The sequence below is a fragment of the Simochromis diagramma genome, unplaced genomic scaffold (assembly GCF_900408965.1).
Source record: "Simochromis diagramma unplaced genomic scaffold, fSimDia1.1 OVJJ01000293.1, whole genome shotgun sequence".
In the NCBI taxonomy this organism is placed as follows: Eukaryota; Metazoa; Chordata; class Actinopteri; order Cichliformes; family Cichlidae; genus Simochromis; species Simochromis diagramma.
Window position 1 is genome coordinate 15469839 of NW_024386801.1, and position 14844 is coordinate 15484682.

At 38.5% G+C, this 14844-nt stretch overlaps 1 protein-coding gene across 1 annotated transcript; it reads left to right on the forward strand.

Annotated features, from left to right (window-relative positions):
* The first annotated feature begins 12611 nt into the window (after nucleotides 1-12611).
* Nucleotides 12612-14590, forward strand: LOC120730049. Its single transcript, XM_040026143.1, has one exon. It carries the CDS (start codon nucleotides 12739-12741, stop codon nucleotides 13738-13740), a length of 1002 nt encoding a protein of 333 aa, XP_039882077.1. The 5' UTR covers nucleotides 12612-12738; the 3' UTR covers nucleotides 13741-14590.
* The last annotated feature ends 254 nt before the right edge of the window (nucleotides 14591-14844 follow it).

Here is a 14844-nt window from a genome sequence, read left to right on the forward strand (position 1 = left end):
GCACCAAAGTCCCAGACAGAGTCTTTTTCTTTTCTAAGCTATCAGTTTCTGTTCTGTTTTTCTGCTATGTAAGAGCTCTAGTTCCCAAATCTTTGAGTTGTGCTACAAAACTCCAGCTCAACATGTGTCTGTCAGTGAATATACAGAGTTTACATAATTAACAATCCTCCATTGGGTCTGATTTTGCCACAAAATTATTCAGTCCCTACGTTTTCCACTTGCTCTAGAGTTATTGCCCTCAGGTGGCCAAGTACCATTGATCCCCATCCTGAGAATTTACATTGTGCATATCAAGAGGAAACAAATCAGCAGTGAGGAAACAAACAGCGTTTTGGTTACACTCATAAAGACTCTGGCAGGAAATACATAAATAAAAGCTCTATTTTTACCCAGGTCTCCCACAGAAGCCAACAAGTATGGCAAAAAGTAGAAGTAAATACTGACTAATGACATTGATTCATCAGGAATATCATAAGACAACATCTTGCAATAGTTGTCATGTCTTGTGAAGATAAACTATTTTAGGCTTCTAATTTAGCTTCTAAACGTTACGCTGTTAAAGACACCTAACTTCTCACACCTTTCCAACTTTGAAATATTTTTCCACAAACATTTTTTACTTTTCGCTGCTAAAAAGCCAACAAGCAGTGTAAGTTGGAAAATATGCAGGAATTTAACTACTAACCCAGATATGATTGCATTTTGAGTATCTGTACAGCTGTGGTCTTTTACACTGTCCAAAGAAAAACAGCAATTTATTTTCGATAGCTCCAGGCTGGTTTTGGAACTACAGGTGGTATTTTGACAGGGTTTCAGGAAAGGTTCTCATAAACACAGCGAGCTGAGAGTTTGTAAGACCTTTTCTATCCCCAGATTTTCCTTGAACTCTGTGTTACCACTGGTTAGTAAGCTATATTTGGCATGGCTGATAGTACATTATGACACACATTGCTGGCTTTTCTTTTATTATTATTCCAGATTAGAGATGGATTTGAATTATTTCTGTAATTTATTAGCTTTGACCATGAATGGCAGTTCCCATTTTAGCTTTGTGGGAGTGCTCATGTGACCTGAATCCAAAAGAAACTGCAAAATAAACTAAAGATCTTTTGGCAGCTCTCAGTAAAATAATAATAAGACATTTTGGTCTTCTCTGAACACGTTGGAAGTGTTTCTGCAATAAAAATCCTAAATAACACCTTCTTATGGGGGATTTTTGCACTTTCCCTCCCTTTCTAGCTCTTTTGGCATACATGCAAAGTCAAAGTGTAGCATGATTAGATCAGCAATGATTCCAAGGCCTCTGCCTCCACGGCATGTTCAGGCTTTACAACGAGACGTCGCTCTTATCAGAGACAATGCTACATTCCACAGCGGGGCAGACGGAGTCACATTTTTTTCTCTATCCATCGACAAGATTTACTATTGCGCCCACTATCTCTGTGATTTGTAGTTACAGCCCACTTTGAAATGATCCCATTTGCGTCTCCGCCCTCTGGCACACTGCTAATCTGCAACATGGAGGAATATGGGTGGTGTTCGCACTCACCTGTCAGTGAAAATACCCCCTCTGCCCACACACCCAAAGAATAATCCATTTTAAACTGTATGTTTTTTCCCTCGTTAAACTCAATGGCAGGAAGAATAGTTTAAAGCATATGTGTAGAGAAGTTATTAATTCTTAATTCATAATTCTTCAATGATTTAATATTTAAAATTTATTTATTTGTTTGTTTTTAAATTATTATATTAACATTACATTTCAGTACTCATTGTTTCAAAGATTTATTGAGATTAAATTACTTATTTTTACTTAATAGCCCGGCAGTTCATTCCCACGTCCCAGTTACCAACTTTAGTGGATTTTTCTGCATCAGAGCTGTTTTGATGTGTAAGTAAGCTGAATGCCTGCTTTGGGCTCATGTGGAAAACTGGGGCTTTCAAATGTCTCATCGAAGTGCTTATCTGGTCACATAATGAGGAAGGAAAAAGTAAACATCTGAAGCAGGAGTCAGGTATCTTGTGTTTGATGTCAGAAAAAAATTCCACTAATATTAAGTTTTCATCATTGTATGTGTTCAGTCCACCTGCTTATGGTTTGTTGAGAGAGAGCGAGAGAGCATTTTTATAGGTAGGATAACAGTGCACTATAGGGTCTTATGTGGCAATGACAAATTGATTACATGGTTCACGGGTCAGGTAGGATTTTGTTTAGGACCCCGCTCTGGTCTGCATAAAATACTCATGGTTACAATTTTAGAGAACTTAGAAAACAAATTGCATTGGCAGTGCTGGGAAAAGGCCCAAAATGAAAGTAAAGACAAAGAAATCAATGATTTCTGATCTGTAAGTAGAGGTAATGAAACTTTCTTCTTTTAAATCTGCGGGATGGAGCAAGAACATGGACCAAATATGACAAAAATCTGAAGATTTCTTGCAGTTCTGGGAACTAAACTAAGTACCACAAGTACCTACTTTTTTACAGTCAAACTGCTTAATTCTTTTCTGGCATTTGTGTAGTTCATTATTAAAAATACAAAAAATCCTTGGTTGAATCCTTGAATAAACAAAAGAAATCATTATTTTATTTGATTCTATCTTTGCATCTCTACTGTGATTGAACCCGCTTTGACAAGCCTCTTTTTTCTTTCATCATGACTTCTGTGTGAGGATGCCAGCACTGATTTCATCAGGTATTCATAACCCCACAAATACACACAATTGTGAAGAACATGTGTGTCATGGAAGGCTTTCTTAAGTGTTCACAAAGCTCCATCATTTTCACATGAGTATGATTTTTGGTGTTTATTAGCCAGTGGTCAAAGAAGTTAACTCTGTCACTGAATAACCAGGTAATAGCTACTCTCAACTGAGTGTCTTCCATTGACATTAAACAGATCTGGTGACATACTGTCATCACATCAGAAACATCTGAAGGTATCAAACTTTAAAAAATAAATGATCAAACCCCAACTCACTGAAAAAGATAGAGCTAGCAGTAGGAGTTAAGCAGCAATGCTGATGCTGTGGACAAGCCTGAGGAGTTAGTTAATATCTAGTTGTCCAAAATATAAATCGAGTTTTCCCGATGCGTGGCTGGATTTCATAATGACACTCCTCAGTGTCAGACTCAGGTTCTGACTTCTTACAGGTGCCATAAGATTTTTAATTTGTCTGACCCTAACTCAACTGTCGTATTAGTCAGATGACTATAGTCTAATTTCACTGCAGGTGCAAACTTTGCATGTGACTTTGCATCTTCTGATTGATATATATATGTAGTTTGGTTTTTTGAGAGATTTTATTGTTCATTAAAAAGCCAAGCTAAAAGAAAACCAATTTGAATCTTTGTATTCGCAGCCATCCTTTGTATTTCTTTATGCTTTTGTTTCAAGCCATGGAAGCCATTGTGCATGGAGACAAATGGGAAAACCTTTGTTATTTTATCTTTTTTCCAGTGACTGGCTATAATCTCCCAAGCAATCTGTACAGCAGACTGACCGAAACACAGAAGCTTCAGTACACATGGGATTCTTGGAAGAGTTGATGCTGCCGAACAGTCTTAGCTCATGAGTTAGTAAGCATGAGGATTATAGAGGAATTGAGAGAACAGTACTCACAGTGCTTTGAATTCAATCCCCCTTTCTGTGTCTCTTCTGTGTCCCCAGACAACAAGTACAAGCTATGAGAGGCAGGGCCCCATACCGGGCTGCTTATAAGCTATTTGACCTACATGAAAGTGTCATGGCAGAAAGAAAAAGGCTGACCTCTTCTTCTTGGTCACCATATCCTTCTCAAAAATCATTTGAAGTTAAGCTCAGCGTTAAATGAATCTCTGGACTGCGAAGATAAGCCGTACTCGACAGGAAGTCTTGAAATCTTTTCTCTTTTTTGATTGGATGATAAAGACTTAATGGAAAACAATTATTTAAAGGTAGATTAGCTTTTAAGAGTATTTACACACACACACACACACACAAACACACACACAAACACACACACATACACACACACATACACACACACACACACACACACACACACACACACACACACACACAAATGGAGTTCATGCACATTTTTGTATAAGTTCATGTTAAAAGAAGACATTTTACATTTAACGTAAACCTCCATATTTAAATATCCAGAAATGTGTCTAGTTCCAGTTTCTGGGAATGCTTTGATAATAACTGAAATACTTGAATAATTAGAAAAAGCAATTTAAGGTGTTTCTTCCAGACTCCTTTATATTAAATCATAAACATGGGAAATTCATAATAATTGGGGCTGGCAATTGAGAAGATATGAAACTGCTGAATCACATGCAGTCTACTGCTGAAAGACCCTACGACTGTGATCCTGTCAATGAAGACATGAGCCGATGTTGGCCAAACACTTCAAAGATCTCAGAAGAGAACAGTGACTTTCAGAATTACTGTCTTCCTTTTGGCTTATCCACTTTTCTAAGGAATTTCTTGTACCTAAATAACTGTTTGTGGATTTGATCAGTTGGGACCACACTCAAGCGTCACTTAACCAAACTGTCTACCTTCACTCACCGAAACCCCTGCAATCTTATCACTAAAGCAAGAACATAGCCTTTTTATTGATTTAATGACAGACATGACCGACAGCGTTATCTCTCGGATCCAAGTTGGTTTTTGATCTCTTGATCTTTTCTCACATTTGAAGCCACATCAAAAGTTTTTGAGCTATTCAAAGAGGACTGGAGAATATGGCATCCTGTCTTCATGTGAACTAATCCAAGCCAGGTGGAAAGAGTGGAAGGAATGAAGACTGATTGATGGCCTGAAATACAGATGTAACCAGCAAAACTGCCAGATGTGCAGCACTGAAATACCTCCATGGTCTAATATTCCACTCTGATTGTTCTGATATCTGTCGGAGACAATGTAATATTTGTCCTTAGCTTAGTTTATCTCATGCCCTCCTACCAGGTACACAGGCTAAAACCTGTGGCTTTTTTCAAGCTAGTTGATGCTTTGATCATTTTAATTACAGCACATTAAGTAAGCTGTAATATTGTTTTATATTCTGCCATCAGCCTAATGTAGGGTTCAGGTCTTGGCTGCTATCTTCAGCAGTGTATTCGGCTCTGAGTAATCCCAACAAAACACCATTCAAAATACAGGCATTTGCATCAAAACTGTTATTAACTTAAGACTCCAAATCTACTTTAAGAAAGGATGCCAGCATTTCCCCTCAGCTGCAAAGAACAGATGCCACATAACTGCCCTCTTTATAAACTCCACTACTAATTATTGAGTACAGGCATTTGAAAGCGAGCTACCAGGTGTGACTCTGTACGCTAGTTTTTCATGAATGAAACAGCAGATGATTTTGAATTGACTGACCAGCTAGCCTTATGAAAAACTAAAGGGAACGTATACATACTTGATCATTTAAAGAAAAACAAAACAAGTTTTTTTTTTTAACTTTTCTGTTTTAAACAACAGCAAGAACTTCTGTTTCACTCAACCAGCTTTCTTACCTCATGGTGTGCAGTGATTTACAGTCCAGGTCTGCATCTATGTCGACCAGTTTTGCACGCTATTTTCACTTGTTCGACAGAATCACTTAAGCAGGCAAACAAGCAATTAATCACAGGTTTTAACACTGACCCCAAGCCTTAACCCGCACCACTGAGAGTTCTGCTCTTTGTCAAGATTCACAGCTTGACAGATTTAATCAGCTTGTAGATAATTATTGAATTTAAAGATTTTAACTACTGTGCTTAAAAAAAAACAACATAAAAATCTTATATTGCAAGTAAAAGCAGGAAAAAACCAATATAACTTTAAATGGAAAACAAGGGGCTTGAAATGATACACTGTGACTCAATAGGCAGACAAAGGCCAGAACACACACACTCACAGAAAAAAAGGGATGAAAGGATCAAAAGTCAAAATCACCATGTAGCACACTGGTCTTTGTTATTGCTTTCTGAATTGGCAGCATGTTAGCATACAGAAAACAACAAAGAAAGCTCCTAGATCAAGTAAATTCTTCATCTGCAGAGGATTAGGCGTTTCATTAGTCACAAAAGCAAAGTGTGGACAGGATAACCTTCAGGCAAGTACAAATGACATAATCTGTGGCGAAATCTCAGAAAACAAGTGTTGGTTCATTCTTCCCAGCTGTCCAACAAACTTTGTTTTAACAGCATTTTTGAGGTGGCTTTCCTGGACCTAAAATCCTGTTTGGATTAAAACAAATAAAGAACTAAAAAGAAAGAATTGTTAAGGGACAGATTTGGTACTTCTAGGAAATATAGCCTTTCTTTTTCTAAGTCATACACTGCAACATTCATGCAACGGAGAGTTGCATATGTCTGCAGCACATAGTCAACGACAAAGCATCTCACTTAAGTGTCCTCCTCAGTTTTCACTGGATTGCAGGGGAGGACAACAGAGAACAGATGCCCTGCAGTCATAAAGTGAAAAGGGGAACAAAAACAGCCCTTCTAATTTGTTTAAACTTGAACTCCAGCAGGCTGATGGGAGGTAGGTTTTGGGGTGAATGGTGCCAGAGTGCTTCCCCTGTATACAGAGCCTCCCTGTGCACATCAAAGATCCCCAGCATTAGCAGATAGCTGGTCACCCCCGTGAGCAAAAACAGCTGGGCCCAAGCAAAACAAAGATGATATAAGCAGGTTCCTCCTTAGGGGCGGCACTACTGCAGTCGACAGTGATAAGCACCAGCCTATATATTGTTTGAAGTGCATAAGTCCCCCACCCTGAAACCCTCTTACTCTACCATCTCCCCGTTTTACCCCACCTGTCCTCTCACCGCACTACTAGCACCACCAAAAACAGACAAGTTACCGCCTCATGTGCTGCAAGAGGAAATATAAACTGCGATCTCTTGAACCCTGTCAAAAAAAGAGTTCTGGCTTTTGTCACGACAACCATTTTGGAGAAGTAGCGAGTGTGATTTTAACTGGCAACGAATGACGTAAAATCATAAGAACATGATCTAAATGTCTAAAGATGTCTTCCCCCTTTAAAACACTAGGACCTGTAAACCAGACATATTTAAAACAAGTTTTTAAGGGTGCAGAATTTGACAGCAATGTGACAAGAAAGTGTACTAAGAAGGACTCTCCAGGCTTTACAATCTGCAGACGTTGCATAAAAGTGGAGGTAAACACTTTCAATTGCACAATTTCCTGTTGGATTTAGCTGACAGTGCTTGAGGCATGAACAGAGCAAGCTTGGATCCCTCTTCAGAGTCTGCCAGAAGCAAAAGTTCATATTTGTACACATAAGATCCTTCAAAACATAAAGATTTTAAGCTAATTTGTTTCCCAAAGTCTGTGCCTGAAGTCAAGCGTATCTGAGAAGAGGAGAAGGAATACATTTTTGTAATGCCATCCTTCTAATATAGTCCAAACAAAATTACAAGGTCACAAGGATAGAGCTCTGCAAATGATTACACGGCATTATGTCATTAAAGGGGCTGATATGATTTTTGCTTGCACATGCTGTGGGCTACACTCTTTTGGCACTGGTTACTGTGTTCACTAAGTTCACTAATACGCTTATATTATGGAAATGCAGGTCACACGTCACCTGTGAGCTTTGAGTAACAAATTTTAAAGCCTATTCTCTAATTAATCCAGCACACAGTCAAATAAGGATTAACTGAGATGAATATTCAGAAAGAGCTGAAGTTGTGAATCAGCACACTGAGAAAGGAACTTCTTAACAGTTACACTGCAATATAGTTTGCAATTTCACTCTCACTCAAGGTACTGTTTTTAACAGTTTACTGTCTTACTTAGAGTTATAGTGCGTAAAATCTTACCGCTAGAATTCAGTAGACTGCGGATTGCAGTCAACTGAGTTCTCAAACTATGAAATGCTCTTTAACCCTGTGTTTTGAGAAGTTCTGTACAAATAAAGGTATTAAGGTAATAATAGCTTATAACCATCTGTTGTTGTTGTTTCGCTAGCTTTCAATTTTTAGCTCATTTTCTGAAGACGGGAGGGTCACATGGCTAATCTGTTGAGAAGTTAGTAATTACGACATTATCAGAAATGAATAAGCATGTATATGCACATTTTTTGTATTAGAGCCCTGACTTCAGTCCAAGAGATGAGGTGAGATGAGGTGAGAGGTGAGATGGAGAATTACATTTTATTGAGATGCCAATCACGTTGTCTCCTTCCTTTGGATTTTCACTTCTTTGGTAAAAGAGGGATGATAAAATATAATCAGATGATAAAACACAGGCCTTCATGACTTCTTGACTCTGACGGTGCAGATGCAAATTAAAACGTGTCTTTGCAATTGCCTCGCTACATGACGTACTCTAAGCACATACATGGCAGACCACAAACCGGCGCCCATTTCTATATATTTTTAATTGATCTAAGTATATGAGAATGCATTGATTTATGCAAACCAATAGACATTGTTTTTTTTTTTTGTTTTGATCTTACAACTGACACAGAACTGTTGTTGGTGGATTAGTTATGTAAAACTGAATGTATGACTTCTCTTTTGCACTCCTTGGTTCTGAGTTCTTCCAAATGTCAACACTAACAATTAATATCCACGAGGTTACGTTACAAATTTTTATTCATTAAGTTTCATTTTATGCTCAAATCTCTTAATAAATTAATTTATTTTCCAATGATCTGGTATTATCCAGTTCAAAGCACCAACACTTGGCTCAGAGTGATATCACTGTCCCTGGGACTACATTGACTTTGACGAGCAGGAGGGGCCATCCCCAGAGGCCGTCCACGGCCACAGCCATGTCTGGATAAAGTGTGAGTCAAAGATCTCACAGCCAGGCTGTTACACCTCCATCTGGACCCCTGAATTAAACATCATCTAGGCAGACGGGCTCCCTGCCCCAGAGCTTGAGGGACCAGAAACTGAGGCCAATTAACCCATGCCTGGTCTATTCAGCTCTTACTGTGTAGCCAATTAGGAGGGCATGTCAAAAGATGATAAAACGTTTGGGTTCTGACTTGACATCAGGAACACTGGACACCATTTGCATAAAATCACAGAGACCGGAGGAGAACATTTTGTCCCTGGCTGTGATTACAGTTCGCATAATCCAACTAAATAAAAATGCCAAGGATAATCATGATTAATAAGTGGGTATTTTAGGGCCCCAATAATATTTCCCTTGAATAATTTATAGAATAACAAAACCTTTTAAGTATAACCACTAAATACTACACTTGCAAAATCTTTTTTTGACTTGCCACATTATGTCACTACGTCATCAAATACTACTTTGTCTTCTTTTCTACATACTATGAAGAAATACTTCTGCAGATGACACAAGGACATGAAACACAACGAAGAGAAGGGCAGAAGTGAAAAGAAATCAGGAAGTTTTTTTGCCTTTGCAACAGATGGAAATGATCACAGTTGTGGCCCAGTGTAACCTAGCTTATTAGACTGTGACATGGAAAATCATTTGCAATGTAACAGGATGCAGGCAAAGTTTGATTTAGCTTTCACTTCACTGAGTGGTGCCGTTAAACATTTCGAATAATATGTCCAGGATTTATCATTACACAGAGCAGTGTCTAAGTATAAGAACTAATATGTTTTTCATTGTTTGGCTCTACTCCAGCACACTGAAATAGAAATGAAACACATGCTATGTGGTCAAGGTGCTGACATTCAGCTTTGAGTGTGTTTGGGAGTGTTCATAATGATATGGACCATATGACCAGTGTAGTAGGGGCAGGCAAATTCCCCCTATAAAACCTAAATTTCCACCCCAGACACTGAAAAGGGACAGCTTGTGTGGGGGTCCTGATGACCTTTTCTTAGAAAAGCAATTGCTGTCCTCCTCTTTGAATCCATCCATCTATCCATCCATCCATCCATCCATCCATCCATCCATCCATCCATCTTCTTAAATGATTAACGTCTCCTTAACAAATTTCAAAGCCTAAAAACACAAGTGTATACATAATACTAAAATTACAATCAGATAAAGTTCTAATTGAATCATATCTGTTATTAACCTCTGTCTCTCTTCCACAGCATGTCTTTTATCCTGTCTTCCTTCTCTCACCCCAACCGGTCGCAGCAGATGGCCCCGCCCCTCCCTGAGCCTGGTTCTGCCGGAGGTTTCTTCCTGTTAAAAGGGAGTTTTTCCTTCCCACTGTCGCCAAAGTGCTTGCTCATAGGGGGTCATATGATTGTTGGGTTTTTCTCTGTATCTATGAAGCGCCTTGAGGCGACTTTTGTTGTGATTTGGCGCTATATAAATAAAAATTGAATTGAATTGAATTGAATTAATATACTGTATCACTAAATCTCCTCCCTCTCAAATACTTCACTAAGGTTTGGTGACTCCTTTACTTTAAACAAGGAAAGGATATGTTCATTGTTCATTTCTTTTACCACTCAATAGAAAAAAATGTTCTTAAAGATTTTGTTAGCACCATTACCTCTGGGTTGAATGCTGTGCTTCAGAGCAACTGCCGAAATGTTACAGAGCAACCTCATCTTGAATTTGGTGACGTTTCAGCCAGTTCTCAGTTGATTTGGTATTTATTGCTGAGCATCCTGTTTTAAAAGAAAATCCTGAAGTCACCCTTGCAGTGGGGCTTACCTTCTGGGAAAGGGAATAAAAAGGAGTTATAGTTTTTATTTGGGAAAGCCTAAAAAACCTTTATGGTCAGGAACACAAGAAGTCTCAGCCGAAACATTTTGACAACTGGATTTTGATGATCTTACTGACACAATTGCTGCCACGCCTGTCAATGCAGCAAAGCTGGGCTATGAAACTCCTCCACCCGACAGCTTTATTAAATACATCTCTGCGTAAGTGTTTGTTGCCAGGTACTGTATTAAAGACACTAATCAAAAAGGTGGAGAATTTGAAATAAGCACGTTCTTTGCTTCATGTCAGCTATGATATAAAACACAAGGACACCATATGTTTCTTTGACTGTTTCCCCCCGTGTCTGTGAACCTGCTGCTTTCAATTCATTGCACAAACAAGCACGTGTAATCTTTACAACATTTGTAACTAGGAATTTATTGCACTCAGCCCCCTGCACACACTCAGTTGAATAGCTAATATTTTACATCAATCTGTTCCCTCGGGGTAGGAAAAAGTGTAATGACGGTGAAACTAGAAGAAACAGGTGTTCTTCTCGCCAAGCGTTTCTTTGAAGGTGCTGAGAGTTACAGAAAGATTGTGAATCACCGCTAATGGCATGAAATTATAGTTGTGGGGTGCAAAATGAACTCATGCCAGTGCAGCATAAGCCACGGCAGTAATTGCAGTACCTTGAAGGGCTATAGATGGCACGAATTGTGGAATGACAGAGGTGTGTTGTGCGTTAAATGAACAATGAACAGTGTTTACCGGGAATGCTGTGGGGAGGATTTACAGAGCGCTCCCTCGAATGTGATGACTGAAGTGCATTTCAAAGGCAAATAGTTTATTTAATGGCATAAAGAAAAAAAAAGCCAGCTCGTTTTCACATCTACCAAATTAAAAAACCTAAAGACCGTGAAAGTAGCTGAAGCTGTGTGCCACCTGGACACTTGTTGAACTAAAACTAATCAGGCAAATAAGGTCAGACTGTTACTGTTCAAAGGAAAATACTGTTGTGTGACTTTCTGCAGAAGAGGTCTACTCTCAAAGGAAAGTGTCTGGAAAAGATTTATAGTTTCAAGGGGCACCATTTATAATTACAAAATACACAAGCTGAGCAGTTTAACTGAAGCCACTGAAACAAAGGCATTTGTAACAAATATTAACATGAGGCAGTGGTCTCATTACTCATTTGCTTTATCAGAAAAGGCGGCCATGACTAAACCAATTTAGACTCCACAAATAAAAGTCATTTGTATTCTTCGACAGGCAAAAACCAATAACCAGAATATATAAAGCAAAGGCCAGCAGGGAAATATCTTACTGGTGATTTTTCATGTTATTTTCAGTAATCTAATATAGCATGCATATTACATTTTTGAAATATTATACTATTGCTGGATGTGTTCTTTTTACAGAGCACAGATCAAGTCATTTATTATGATGTTGTTGCTCTTTGAATGTCTTCTAATCTCTTCCAGTATGGTGACGTTTCTGCATCTACAAATTAAAAAAAAGCTTTCAAATAAGCACAGATGATAAGTTTAATATGTTGAGCATTGATTTTTGGCATCTTCATTGTGATTACTGGTAGTACTACTTGGTACTTGTTTGTATCTATTTTTTGTATTTTCGTCTTAAAGAGAGATCCTCAGTTGCTTTATCTTGGGGTTTTGGTGTGGATCTGTTCCTCATCGGAGAGCTATGGTTAGAGGGAGTTATGTGATGCCAACTGTGAATCCCCTGTGGCTTTTATAAATAACATTTAAAAGGTATTACTTTTTGTAATGGTTTATTAAGTGATATTTTGACCAAAATTCTTTCTCCACCACGTCACGCTGCGTATTCATGTCACATGAAGGAAAACGGGTAAATGCCAGTTACCGCATGACTCTGACAGCGCTTTTAGTCAGCTTTACAGAACTGAAAGTAGACTTTTATAAAGTGGTTTCCACACTACTGAAGATTCACTTCCCAAATTTGTTATTAAAGTCAGATAAATTCTGAGTTGCGAATGTATCACTCCCATTTTGGTAGAACGGGTCCTGGAGTGACGCTTGGAAATCATCTTGACTACTAAAACTTGATCCTTTTGGATAATTGTTAGCTGGGGCATACTTCTGGATCTCATGGCATATTTTACAGCCATGTTTGGTGCTGCAATTCTTTTGGGATTCATCAACCTTTTAATGGCAAAAGAAGATACGTGTGATCTCTATGCCACTCCTGGGCAGAGTCTGACTCTGCCGTTTGCATATGAACGACTGACAAACTCTCATATCCTGAGATGGGTTCACAACAATACAGTCATTTTCTACAGGCAAGGGAAAGTGTCAACTGGAAAACCAGAGGACATTACTTCAAATGGATCACTCGTGCTTAAGAAAATTCTGTTTTCAAGTCAAGGGATTTACCAAGGACATGTACTGCATCCCAATAATACATCTGCTAAAACATGGACTGGGCGCCTCTGCGTGCTGGACAAAGTATCAAAACCTCAGCTCAGTTATTCTTGTGACTTCAGCTCTATGGCTGTTAATCTTAATTGCCATGTTACTAAACCTGAGGGTTTGGTGTTTTCATGGACGCTTGATAAGGAGACATTAAAAAGTGAAACAAAACAAACACTGAGCATATCTTTTATCGATCTGAAAGCTGAGAGAAGTTTCACGTGTGATGTGGCAAACAAAATCAGCAAGGCGAGTAGCGACAAGGTTCGGCCGACTTGTCCACCTTTACTTTCTTTTAAACGTCAAACTGTAATGGCAGTGCTAGCAGGAGGAGGAGGTCTGATTCTTTTTCTGCTCTTCGTTATCGTTGGATTGTGCTGTTTACTCAGACGCAACAAAAGCCAAACGAGTCCCAGGGATAAAGGCGAACTGAGGATGCTTTCTCTACAGAAGCAGGAGACTCACTCTGTAAGTCCAGAACACAAGAATAACCACCCAACAGAGGATGTCACTCCACCGCTGATACCTCAGCCTTCACCAAGAACATATTACCAGAATGTTCCTCAGCTTGAAGTTCAGACTGAAAACAGCCCTTCACACATGTATGAAGTTCCTGACAGACCACAGCCTTCACCTGTACCGAAACCAAGGACCAGGAACCTCCAACAAGTAAACACCTGACATCACAATGAGTTTTTGGAGTGGTGACCAAAAATAGTGTTTGTGGAAAATGTCCTTATTATCTTTGCTCACACTCGTTCTTACTATTTGGTTTTGCAGGTCTTTAAGCTAAAACTTAAAATAACAAAATATTTATTTCCTTTTCAATTCAATGTTATGTGATTAAATCAACGTGTCATTCATTACTGACAGTCTTAGCTGTTATATCACGAATGATCTAATTCCAGAGGTAATTCAGTCTGACGATGTAAGCAACTAGTCATAATTGATATCATAGAAATGATGCATAATGCTTGTAATATTCTGTAATTCTCCTGCTGTTAGGCACTCCCACGAAAAGGTACTTCAAGCTTACTAAATCATTTTAGAATTTTTTATTTTTAGATTTATCAAACAGAAGTAGACTGTTGGGACTTACACGGTATTTATGTATGTATTTTTCTTTAGCAACGCAGGAATAGCAACTGTTCTATTAATAGATCTAGGTCAAAAGTGGTTTATATCAGCATTAGGCTACACAGACAGTAACTACTAGCATAAATTCATCCACTGGTTTTATCTTTGAAATGAGGAGAACATTGCCAGGCTTTTCTTTTTTTTCATGAATATTATAAGCTGTGGCATGAGATTTATTATTATTAGGCTTTCAACAAGAGGAATGACCTCTTCTGTCAAAGAAATGACCAGTCACCATTTGACCTACTTCTGAAATCGTTTAAAAAAATAAAAAGGATACCCCACTTACACAACACTCTTACATGAAAGCAGATGGATTTTCTGTTACATGTAATCATAATGTGCGCTTACAAACAGTATATGTTGTTTGAAATAAATAAAGCTGTCAAAATGATCTTTGCATGGAAAACTACACTAAACAGCTTATCTGTGTCAAACACAGCCCTTTGTCCCAGCTTCTTACATGTCAGCATTCTTGCACTTATTAAAATTTGCTTGCTTGCAAGAAGTTATTAAAGGGAGAAAAAAATCAATAGAGAAATGGATTAGCTAAGGCAAATATCTATTATCTCCAACGGGTAAATGGTAATCCACACATGAAAGTGTTTGCTGTCTCGCCTAATGCTGTGTGACAGCCACATAATGGAA

Excerpts from the sequence above, each read along its gene's own strand:
- LOC120730049 (XM_040026143.1), top strand. The coding sequence starts at position 12,739 with ATGGCATATTTTACAGCCATGTTTGGTGCTGCAATTCTTTTGGGATTC.